This window comes from Bactrocera neohumeralis, chromosome 3, assembly GCF_024586455.1.
Source record: "Bactrocera neohumeralis isolate Rockhampton chromosome 3, APGP_CSIRO_Bneo_wtdbg2-racon-allhic-juicebox.fasta_v2, whole genome shotgun sequence".
Lineage (NCBI taxonomy): Eukaryota > Metazoa > Arthropoda > Insecta > Diptera > Tephritidae > Bactrocera > Bactrocera neohumeralis.
Genome location: NC_065920.1, coordinates 48,654,588 through 48,667,661, shown reverse-complemented (window position 1 = coordinate 48,667,661; position 13,074 = coordinate 48,654,588). Strand labels below are relative to the sequence as shown.

General features: G+C 37.4%; 1 protein-coding gene across 1 annotated transcript; it reads right to left on the bottom strand.

Moving 5' to 3' along the window:
- On the bottom strand, positions 1–11,517 carry LOC126752573 (alpha-amylase 3-like). The gene is made up of 3 exons (XM_050463484.1): positions 10,850–11,517; positions 1,615–1,784; positions 1–1,547 (listed from the first exon to the last, which is right to left on the bottom strand). Exons 1-3 carry the CDS (start codon positions 11,222–11,224, stop codon positions 146–148), a joined length of 1,947 nt encoding a protein of 648 aa, XP_050319441.1. The 5' UTR covers positions 11,225–11,517; the 3' UTR covers positions 1–145.
- Positions 11,518–13,074: the final 1,557 nt, after the last annotated feature.

Genomic DNA, 13,074 nt, shown 5'->3' with positions numbered 1-13,074 from the left:
TTTCCTCCAATCTTAAAACTCACATATTTATTTACCGCTTTATGAGCAAGTTTTTGGCCACTATATCTATAAAAATATACAAACAAACGTAAGTACATAATTACACGGTAACTGCGAAGCCCTCAGCTTCGTCAAGTCTTCACACTTATTTATCTAGTTTAACAACAATTGTTTCCCACGGACCAATCTCGAAGTTGGAAAAGTAAATCTTCTCGCTCTGTTCTTCGCCCAGCATTTTTACGCCACTAAAATACATGGCTGTCATATCCATGGAGACACGTTTCTGACCGAAATTCGATACCGAAACAAATGAGTTGCGACGCGGATAGACGCGTTCCACAACTAAAATATCATCGTTGCTGCAACGTATCTCTGTGTTGGATAGTGTGCTTTCTGGCTTGCAAATGGCATTCTTATACAATGATGGCGAACGATTACGTAGTTCGATCATTTTCGTGACTGTTTCGAAATTTTCTTGACTAAATTGCGCTGTGTGTGGTAGCCAAGGCAAAGTTTCACGATTCGTAAACTGTCTTGTGCTATTCAACCATTCCATAGTGGTGAGATGATGTAGATGTTTAGTCTCATTATGTTCATTCTGCGTATCGGTGATGGCTTCCAATGCGATCTCATCACCGTAGAAAATGTTGGGAGTACCCGGTAGCATGAGTTGCATGACAGTCGCAGCCAAAGTTATATTCTTGCTTTGTCCGTAACGTGTGAAGCGTTGTTGATCCACGCCACCGATAGACCAATGCAACCATGGACCCACTTCGACAGGTGCGAGTGGACCATTAAGAAGTCTATTGATATGATGCTCCAAATGTCTAGTGCCGTTTGAAACGTCCAAGTGCACATCGACTAAATCGATATGTTGTAGTGCCAATGGACGAAGTGTAGGATGCAACTCTTGAATTAGTGCTTCATTAGCGATAAGTATGCGATCGGGACCGACAATGTCTTTCCACACATTCAAATTGGCTAGCAGGTGATCGTCATTGACAAAATTTTCCAAACCTTTGAGATAAAAACCATCCACACCCAGATGCACCCATTTCAGTAGGGCATCACTGACTACATTATCAGCCGAAGGAATCGATAATTGTGGTAAAGTTTTGGTAGCTCCATTGGTTGTAGTGACAGTTGATTCAGTGCTTTCGGTTTCATTAGTTGAATGCGTTGAAAGTGCCCCAACTATTGTAGGCTTAGTCGTTGTGGCTTCATCCAATCGTTTAATAAAACCGCTAATCGGCATATCAAGCAACAGGGAAATGTTACGCTCGTGTAGTGTTGCCATCAACCGATACAAATCTTGTGCTGTACCCAAGACATTGGCCACCTGAAGCAGCGACGTTGGATGCGCAAAGTCATCGGGGTAGTGAGCTGATTGGAATATCGAGTTTAGACGCACAGCAGCCACGCCAAGTGAGGCCAAATAGTCAGCACGCTGTGCAATGCCGCGCAGATCACCAATCCCGTCATCGTTTGAGTCTTGGAAACTGGCGGGAAAGATCTCATAGAAGACGCTGCCGCGATACCAAGCAGTTCTGTAAGTTGGAAAATATATACATTTAAATTTTGTTTTCAAAATATTTGTTAGTACTATATACTCACTTTGGATTACAGGTCTTTGGCAGGGTAACAATCATGGCCACCACTACGGCACACATAGCTAATAAGCTGGACATGAAGACGAAAAATGTGCATTTACGGATCAGCGGCCAATTCCACGAGACGAACGAGGGTGTGTCCTTCGAGAGTGTGCCGTTCGTGCCATTTGAATCCTAGTGGGGTAGAAATTTATGAAATTTTTAAAATTTGTCGAAAAACTAAATTAATTATATACAAATTTTTATTAATACTAAGTCAGGAAACCTGTTGCTTGATCAGTCGACTGTATTTTTGGCGTATTTATACGACTCACGTTAATACCAATACCATGAAATTTTACATAGAATGTTGTCACTACAATCTCGGAATAAATTTTTAGATCGAACCACTATAGCATATACATAGCTGAAAAATTGGGCGATAAAAATGCCATACTCAGTAATTCAAAGGTGTGTTGTAAGATAAAATTTGCCCTTTTGAGGCTTTCTTTAACATATTCTGATGTTTTATGCTATTAATTTTGTTTTTTCATTTTATTCATTATTCATTATCCATATCCATATTAACTTTGGCAAAGCCCATTTCGGGACATTATCACTCGATTCCTCGAGTCGTCTTATTGCGTTCTTTCAATTTGATGACAATTTTGAAAAAGTTTTGAGTATGAATGGTTACGATGACGAGACGAATTGAAATCCGGTCTGTAAAATCAGTTCAGTACTTCCCTCAACCCCTTTATATCTAATAAAAATATTTTCGAACTTACGGTTGAATTTGTAGTATACCACAGACATCTGTCAATATGTAAGATTCTTAATGAAATTCAGAAAAAACCTCCCTCTAATAACAGTGTTCGTATTCCCTTGCATAAAATGGATGAAATCAGGAAAATACCTTTTTACGGTATACATATATCGATAAATATATAATATATATTTGTATTATAGTTATAAGTGAAAAAATTTAATTTAATATAACTACATAAGTAAGGAACTTTAAGCCATCTCTAAGATTTTTAGATTATTTTGTTTTATTCCTTGTTCCGGTTATAGCAAAGTTTACAAAAGCGTGCCAGTCGTTCCTTTTTGCTGTTTGGCACCAATTGGAGACTCCAAGGGTAGCCAGGTCCTTCTCCATCTGGTCTTTCCAACGGTGTGGAGGACTTCCTCCTCCTCTGTTTCCCGGAACCATTTTCTTCGCTTCCTTATTCAGTCTGGAGAAAGCAGAACTAGCGGCGCGGTTGTTGAGGCTGTACACTCTTATAAAAGATTGTGCCTTCTCGATTCAGCTCTGCAGCTCGAATTATTTTCTCCAGCAGTAGATTGAAGAAGTCGCACAATAGGGAGTCGCCTTGTCTGAAACCTCGTTTGATATCGAACGACTCGGAGAGGTCCTTCCCTATCCGTGATGGAGCTATTGGTATTGTTTAACGTCAGTTTACACAGCCAGGTTCGTTTTGCGGGGATACCAAATTCAGACATAAGGTCTTAAAGACAACTCCTTTTCGCGCTGCCAAAGCAGCTTTGAAATCAACGAAGAGGTGGTCTATGTCGATCCTCTGTTCCAAGATTTGGCGCATGGTTAATATCTGGTCAGTTATTAATTTTCCAGGCCTGAATCCGCACGGATAAAGTCCAATGAGTTTGTTGAGGTTTAATGTTTCACACAGATAGTTAGAATTTTATATGTGATGTTGAGGAAGCTTATTTCATAGTAGTTGGAGCAGATTATGGGGTCTCACTTTTTGTGGATTGGGCATTCAGACGGGTAATTGCTATTCGAACTTCTTCATGATCGGACAATGGAACGTCCGTTCCATCATAATCGAATGGGGAATCGGGTTCACCATCTCCTGGTGTTATACTTTCATTCAGCAGGTTGAAGAAATGCTTTCGCCATAATTTCGTTTTCGCCTGATTTACCTTCGTATAACTTCTAGCTATTCAGCAAATTCACATGACCACTCCGAGGACACCGTTTTGACTCAAATGAGAATATAAAAGCTGAATCGAAGAAGGCTTTGATGGACATCACGACGTAGGATTTTCCAATTGCTATGATGACTGGAAAATTTGTTGGCATAAGTGTATTGTAGCGGGAGGAGCTTACTTTGACAGAAATGAAATGGACAAAATTCACTTTTTTCAATTTGATCACAGTAATATAATAATATAGTCTCAATTATGGTTTAATACGCTCCTAATTTGTTGTGCAGTTAATAAAACTTTTGTGCAAAAATACTAAACATGCCGTTGCGTAGTCTAACTGATATTTATTTACATTTTCGTTACTTAATTGTTGAAATTATTTACACTTTTCGATTTCACTCAACGATTTAAAGTGCAAACATTTCACTTTGACTTTTGTATCGTTAATCTCAACCCCGAACTGAGTGCTCGCGATGGTCAATACTAACATTTACTGCAACTTCATGTATGTATGTATGTACATATTGTTTATATGTAAGTGACTAAAGTAATAGCAAATTATTATATTATTAGGTTGAAACCCAAGTTACGTGCGTGCTATTATGACATATTAAGTGGGGCTCACGATATTAATTGTGGAGTCACGCGGGCACATAGAGTTGCTCATTGGTATGCAGCAGTTCTTCTCTGAATTTTAATATATTTATATGAACATACAAAATATGTATGTATGTACATATACATATGTAGATGGCACGCATTCTCACAGCACTGTCATTTTTTATATGGCTGTAAAAACCCAGAAGTCAGCAAATAATGCATAAATAACCTTAGGAAAACTGGAGCGAAATATGAATGTATGAAATAAATATGTAGCACCCATAACGGTAAAGTTTCCATTGAAAAACAGACGTAATAGAAGCGAACAAATGCATGATTACTAATAAGTACTTTAATATGCCTTCAGAGTGTTTGCGACTTTGCATGCATACGTTTGACAGATAAATTTTATCACTTCTCAATTAACACCCTTTTTTGATCAAGTGATAATGAAAAGTTGGCTTTCGCCAAATCAAAATCAGCACTAAAGCTCATGAAAGTTTCTACATAGTTAGCAAAGCTCCGTAGTATAGTTTACAATGAGTAAATGTTGATATACTGCATGACGGGTTAGTATAATCGCAATGCAATTTAAAAGTTGCCCGTAACGTAAATAAATTGAGCAAGTGAGAAAATAATCAACAAAAACTCGTTAATGTTCTCTTTGTTCGATATACTTACGAACCTTTATTTGAGCACTTCTTTTTATACACTTGCGACATGTTGCTGCAGAGTATGTATAATAATGGGTTGTCAAAAAAGTCTTGCGGTATTTTTATTGAATTTTTTTTTTTTGAAATTGAATTGAATTTTTGATGACTCATGCCCAGCTCTTGACCGTTGCTACGACTGCTACTATGCCGGCCTCTTTCGACCAATTCAGCGATTTTATCGCAATTTTCAACGACAGGCCTTCCGGAGCGTGGCGCATCTTCGACCACCTCTACACCAGAACGAAAACGTTGAAACCATCGTTGTGTGGTGGAAATGGAAACTGTAACGGGTCCATAAACTGCACAAATTTTATTGGCGGGTTGAGATGCATTTTTGCCTTTATCGTAGTAGTACTGTAAAATATGCCGTATTTTCTCTTTATTTTGCTCCATGTTTGCGACGCTATAACTCACGAACGACTTAAAAGAAACGACAATCAATCAAACACGTGTTAGCGCGTGAAATGAGCTTTCCAAAAAGGTATAGCATGACCCGATGCGACGAATAAAACTAGAACTACGCGCTTTCAGCGCCAACTCGCGAAAATACCGCAAGACTTTTTTGACAACCAATATATGGTTGTTTGTATTACCTAAACCTAAGCGAGATAGATATAGGGTTATACTAGGAGCGTTTCAGAGTAAAGAAGACTTTTTGAATCTAGCCCCACCTGGTGGCGCCATCTATATGTCGACTGATACGTTAGAATCTGCTATCTTTATCGATTGTCCAGTGCGAATTTTATGGCATTTCATTGATTGGAAGTGAAGTTATAGCGTTTTAAGTGTCAGTATGTTTGTATTATCGGTGCGAAAATGGGCTACGAACAAAAGCCAACATTAAATTTTGTTTTAAAATTAGTAAAACTTTTACCGAAACATTTCAATTGATGAAACAAGTTTATGACGATGATTGCCTATCCCCCAGCAGAGTGCACGAGTTGTTTCAACGTTTTCAAAGGGGTTGTGAGGACATATGTAAATGACGATCAACATGTGGGCTAACCAAATCCGTGATCACCGGAAATTCCATCGAAACTGTGCGTGAATTCATCAAAAACAGCCGAAATCATCATTGAAATTCATGGAAATGGAATTGAACATCTCCAAAACATCGATTTATTCGCATTTTGACCGAACAAATTGACTGACGACCAAAAATTGCTCAGAATCCAACATTCGAAGGACATCATTAAATCGATTATTTGACCAAAAATCACATTTTATCCATTAATCTCTCCCCGTATTCACCTGATATGGCACCGTGTGACTTCTTCCTTTTCGGAAAAATGCATTTGCCCATGAAAGGAAAGCGTTATGCAGACATAGAGGCCATTCAAAAGGCTTGCACCGGCATACTGGCGGCCATACCGGCCAACGAGCTAAAACACTCCATTGTGTGAGATATATAATTGAAATTCAGACAGAATCCTTTGCTGGCAATAGAATCTCTGTGTATCAAAAATGGGTTGAATACTTTCCTGAGTCCCTATATACCTAATATAAAGATTTTCGAACTTCCGGGTGACTCTATGTTGCATTAATAGGCAAATATTTCTGTTATCGCAACGAAAATGTCATAGCGTATATTACTCATAACAGTGTGCCTAAAATAAATAAAATTGGGCCAAAACTTGCTCCAGCCGCCACATAACTAATATCACGATTTTCGAACATCCGGCTGACTTTACTCCATGTGATTAGTGATTGTATGTGAGTTATGAAACGCATTTTTTAGTATGAGGCATGATAATAGTTAATGGATAAACACGACACTCATTTTTTCAAAATTCGACTTATTTTCGGAGATACAGCCGATTTTCTGACGTGGCGTCCGTGTTCACTAGAATTGTCTTCTAAACTTTAAACGCGTTTTTCTCGAAACTACTTTTTTTGAGGTGGTTGACATGATATCTCAAGTTCTACTCAACCGATCCCTTTGAAATTTGATATATATCTTCTTTATACAATGCTCTATCATTTCTGTGTTGGATTTCCGAAAATTTTGATTTGAAGTAGTTTTAAAAAACTCGAAAAGGCCGAAAAAACTTTTTTTCAAGTCGACGCCATTTTTTTATTTTTTGTTTTTTTGAAAACGGTCAACCCGATAACGACATCCTTACTAATGAAGAATCTTCTTGATTTTTATGTTTTAAATCTCTACAAGGTTTAAAATCAGTCAACCAGGACGCACCGTTTTTTTTGAGGCCCACTTCACCGGCCGTATTACGACGAATTTTGGTTTTTTTTCTTGCAATTTTTTTATATTATTAAAATGTCAATAAAAAACATTTTTCTTATCTTAGTTTAAAAAATGCCTAAATTTCATGCGTCTAGAGCAGAATACCCCCTTAAAATAGCCAGTTTAAATATGAAGATAGATGTAGGTAAATCCTCACTGATTTTCAAAGCATTAAACCAAAGCTAATACCGGAGTGGTTCGTACAGCTAAACACTTCCAATACTACCAGTAAATTATATAATGTAATGAATGTATACATACATATCTACGCTATGTATTCATATATGTGCACAAACATACACCATAACTATTAGTGCACTGTGTTTAAACTTTCAATTGCACAAAACTATTTGAGCAGAGAACTTGACTCAACAATTATCATGCGAGATTTTCAGTAACAACTCTATAGCTGCGTTTAGCATATCATAACACATTGGCATAAGCCTATAAAGAAGATATTAAGTTGCTGGAATCACCACCATAATAAGGAACAAATAATATCCAAAGCAGTGATCGAGCATCACACTTTGTGGATGGATTCTATCGATAAGATCTATCTGTTGCATATAACTGTTTCTGGTGGCGCCACCTATTGGTGGGTATATGAAATAAAAAGTTTGATCTCTTGTTAACATTTCGTAAAAATGTTAAGACAATTGGAAAACTACAATCAATGTTATCGATCAAAAAGTGACAGCAGCTTTTGGTCATCGGTCGTAAAATGCATTTTGAAGAAAGAGCAAATATTAAATTTTGTTTTAAACTTGGGAAAACGTTTACTGAAACATTTCAAATGATGAAAAAAGTTTATGGTGATGAAACGTGGTGCTTTCAATATGATCCCGAAACCAAACGTCAAAGTGCCGAATGGAAGCATCCAGACGAGCCATCACCGAAAAAAAGTCGTCTTCAGAAGTCAAAAATAAAGACAATGTTGATTTGTTTTTACGATTTCGAGGGTATTGCACACCTAGAGTTCGTCCCACCTGGCCAAACGATTAATGCTGTATTTTACCTTGGTGTTATGAAGCGCCTTTTGTCACGCAATCGTCGTGCTCGACCACAATACCGTGAGGCAGTGTCATCGAGCGACGCTTCTCACTGATTTTTTGACAAAAAACTCCATATTAACCATTAAGCACTCACCCTCCTCACCTGATCTGGCACCCTATGATTTTTACCTATTTGGAAAACTTCATTTGCCCATGAAAGGACACTGGTTTCAGGACATTTCAGCTGTCCAAAAGGCGACGACCGATATTCTCAAGAGCATTCCGAAAATGACCTTAAACACTCATTTGAAATGCTAATTGACCGGGCTAAACGCTGTATCGAAGCACAAGGAAACTACTTTGAATAAAAAAATATAACTTTTAAAAAATTTAAATTTTTTAACAGTCCAATTTCTTTTGCGACAGACCTTGTAAATCGACAAAAAAAATATTTTAATTACTTTGCTAAGCCTTTTGCTGCTGCTGTTAATATACCTAGGGTTGAGTAAACAAGTACCAATTTATTTTGAAACTCCTATACCAGTATAGACTTATTTGTCACACTTTGGTCACCGCGTAAAACAAACTGCAACTACTTCGACAAATGGTGATATCATTCGACTCAGTTGGGCTTTTAAGTGACTTCTACAAAGCTGTAAAATTCATAACAACCTAACTCAGATATTCCACGTTTACTCTAGTGGATAATACTCTTCTCCATAGATGCTGATGATAGTATCTAAAAAGAGCCGAATGAGTCCATCCGCCATTGCGCGCAACTATTGGAAATGTGCCCATCCACCTTATTGGAGATTTTGCTTAAAGATCTTGGTTTGACGGTTTAACAAATCGAAGTCAATACAACGGGGAACCCAATAGAGCCATGGGTTCCAACACATAACGACGTTACAAATTATTCAAGCAATCCTTTGGTGAGCGCATTATCTCGCGTTTTGAGCCGGTGGCGTGGCCTCCAAGATCACGTGGTATAACTCCGCTGGACTATTTTTTGTGAGATTATGTTAAATCGCTTGTCTCCGCAGATAAGTCGAGACGATGGACCGCATTTGAAAAGAATATTCGGAGGGTAATTGCTGACAAAAATTCGGCTTCTCGTCTGAAATTTATTCGAGTCCCTTCACTTTTAATTAGCTTTTCTTTTTTTTTATTGTAAAAGCTAAAAGTCATAAACCACTAAAAATAGCATGTAATCGCGTAACTTTGGTTTTGTCGATTACGTTCCGGTAACATAGCCAATTGTCGAAAATGTCAATAAAATAATGGAAATCGTTGTCTCCGACCGTCAGCTTTCTTATGATTGAACGAGCTAAACATTGCCCAAACAACCATTTGCATTTCAATAAGGCTGGATGCTAACAAGAGCTCGTTGTATGGTTGTCACATGAGTAAACGCAAAAAAATCTCATGGACCGAATTACAACCTGCGCATCGATTGCTACATCGGAAAAACATGAACCATTTATGTAGAGAATGGTTGCTGGTAATAAGAAATGTATCTTCACATCAATATCAAGTGAAAGCGGTTGTGGTCGAAATGGGGTGACCGTTACGGAACGTAAACGATAGCCAAGCCAAGATTTGCTCTCAGAAAGGCTTTGCTATATCTTTGGTGGGTTTGTCAGGGAATCATCTATTATGAGCTGCTCTTCTACAGCTGAAATTTTCATTTGAAACTATACTTTCAATAATTGGACGTTCTAAAGAAAGCAATTGCCCAGAAGCCGCCAGTTTTGGTCAATAGGAGACGAATTGTGTTCAATTAACGCCATAACGCCAAACCACGCACATCTATAATGAAGAAGAAGAGTTTGAATGGTACATATATTCTAATACATATACCTTACAGAGCGGATCTTGGACCAAGTGATTACTAACTGTTTCTATCTATGACGAATTTTTTTGCTGGTAAAAAATTCGCCTCAACAGAAGCTTGTGAAAATCGTCTGTTGAATTTAACTTCAAAATGCAAAAACAATAGATTAGATTTTATTGTACCTTGCAAATAAAGGATAATCTATCCGGTAGACATCATGCAACAAATTTTATTTAATATTTTGTTGTTTCAGATTTAACTAAACACCTGTTAACGGTCAAGTGAACACAAACAGAGATTCACCCATAGCGGTGTTCCTATTAGCGATGTGGTAATAGCCAAACATATGGATTCACGAAAGTGCAGTTATATATGTATGTATATGCAACATGCAGCAAACAACTGTAAGAAAACACACACACGCACAAGCGAAGAGAAAATTCATTTCTCCTGTCAATTACGGCATATGTGGATTGCATTTGTGGATTTTATCCAAATATTTTGCTAGAGAACACAAACGTCATTGACGGCAAAAATTTTTAACAAAAAATAATATGATAATAGTAAACATAAAAACACAATGAAATAATAGAACAATAATAACAATAGATATAAATAAAAGCATAAAAAAGTGCAAACAGTTTCAATAACGTTTATGTGCCGTTATCTGCCTGTGCTTAGGTAGGCACGTACGTTCTCTTTCAGCAATAGCTGCTGCCTCAACGTGCTGTCAAAGCAATTTGACATTATCACCATTACGGCATTTTGCACACCCACCCACTTACCCAAACAAATACAACGCAGATGTGGAGTAGATGATTACATGCACCTCATCAGCACTTCTGCAAGAACTTACACCCACCAATTGTTTTACAAAAATACTCATATACTTTGGGTGATATTTTGTTGTATGATTTTGGAAGCCTCACCTGCACTGCGCCGCCATTGTTCACCTGCAAATGTTGGTAAGCGTGTGTTTTATGAAAGAGCGTTGTGGCCGCTGTATCCGGCGCATCCATGCCAATGCCGGAGCTGCTGCCCGACGATGAACTTGTCTCGACCTTGGCATCCGCATCCTCATCATTACACAAGTTGGCCGAGGCTGTGCTGTCATTGTCGATACAGGGTGTTAGCGGATGTGAGAATGTAACCGGCGTCGATGTGCCATTTGTGGTGGACAACAGCGGACAGGTGGATGCCTCCTCCTCGGGCAGGAATGTCGACACTGACGGCGATTCAATAAGCGTGGCTGGCAATTCCACATCGAGTAGCGTGGGATCTGTTGAAATACCCATGGCGTTCATAGCTTTTACTTATTTTGCTTGATTTTTATTTTACTTTTCTTCCACACGAATTTTAAACTTTTTCACTCACTATGAAAATCATTGCTTAACTTTGCACCGCTAATTGGCAACGCGTTATGTTTTGCTTAAGTTGTGTATGGATATGTTTGTGTGGATGTGTGTGTGTGTGTGTGTGTGTCAGTGAGCGTATGTGTTAATTTCAATATCGTTGGACGCGAAGTAAGAAAACTTTTGCTGACACTGACTTGGCGGCGCAATCTCTCGTCACAAACTGAATTCTTCTGCTATCCGCAATTATTTACACTGTGTGGCTGGCGTGTAGAACCCAATTGGATGAATAAGTGAACCAAATGTGATTGAGTTTATTTTTAATATACATATGTATATAAAATATCTACATATATATATATACATGTATATACATATATGCATATGTACGTTTGGATAACTGAAAAGCGCAAGCAAAAATTAATTGGAGACGTTTCGATGATACGCGAAAAACAGTTCAACATGTATAAACATGCCTACGTAAGAATGTACACAAACCACAAAAGTAGATGCCCTGCAGGAAAAATTTGAGTTGATGATTTAATATACAATATTAAGCAAAAGAGTTCGAAAATAACTTTTAATTAGTTCTACTTTGTTATACCCTGAACTGGATATATGTATGTATGTATGTATATGAATAAACAGAGTGACGAGCTGCGTCGAATAACTTATGTCTGTTAGTCTGCATACACGCGAGCTAAGCCCTCGGTTTTTGAGATATCGCTCTGAATGTTGGCGCATGTCCATTTCCATCCAAGATGCTGCGCATTTGTCGGAAGCGTCAATATCGGCCCACTATAGGATATATGTAGCTGTCATGTGAACTGACCGATCAAAAAGAAGTCCTACTATGGAGAGCTTTTTCATTTGACAAGGTGTCTTCTCAAATTTGGCACAGATTATTGTACAAGCTAATCTCTGGCATACAATCTGTATAATCAGAATCAAGTTTTATGGAAAACTTTTATATGTGAAAAATAATTTTTACGAAATTTAACACAGATTATTGTCTAAGGTAACTTTACAGTCTTCGAACATATTGTTTCGATCGCACTTCCATAGCTTACTAATCCAAATCTTGATAAAAATCCTTTTATACCCTTTTATGCTATAAGATATGCTCCTGTGGAGGTATTTTAGCTTCGGTGCTTTAAAAAAAGTAAGTGAAAGGCTCGAAAATTTATTGTCTTTATCAGAATTGCCAAATCTGATGTTAAAAACATACTTTAGTGGTTAAAATATAAAATAAAGAAAAATTATTTATAGATTAGCAACATACACTAAAATGTAAAGTTCGAAAATATGTACTGTTGTTCAAGTTGTGTAACGTTTCCTACGGGGTGTTAATGAATTCTCACAAACATTTTGTTTAAACATTTTATCTTATCATTGAGTATAAAAATTAATTTCAATAATATTGTTTTAATTGATAAATAACTGGGCTACTCAAAGAATAAATAATAGCAAGGAATGACGGTCAAGGTTAAAAAAAAGGGTGAAGTAAGCTGGAAGTGAGTTTATATGTAATTATCTTGATAGTGGTGATCAGTTATGTCTACAGCGACATGGTCTATCTTTAAAAAAGGTGTATTGACATTGGTTGGAATAACTGACAATTTAGATAAGGTAAAACCTTAGCGGTCTTCAGATATGAATCACAGCAAGGAAGGAGCTTTTAATTTATAAGTGGGATGACCTTTACTTTCTTAACGTCATTAATTTCTGTTCCCTAAAAATATTTTTATGCCAATAAATAAACTGTTAAATACAAATGAGATTGGAAAGGCTTATTGTATAAA

Coding starts and splice junctions, on each gene's coding strand:
- LOC126752573 (XM_050463484.1), bottom strand. CDS start 11,224: ATGAACGCCATGGGTATTTCAACAGATCCCACGCTACTCGATGTGGAA. Junction 1,785..10,849: donor ACAATGGCGGCGCAGTGCAG/GTGAGGCTTCCA, acceptor CTACCCCACTAG/GATTCAAATGGCACGAACGG. Junction 1,548..1,614: donor CCAAAGACCTGTAATCCAAA/GTGAGTATATAG, acceptor TCCAACTTACAG/AACTGCTTGGTATCGCGGCA.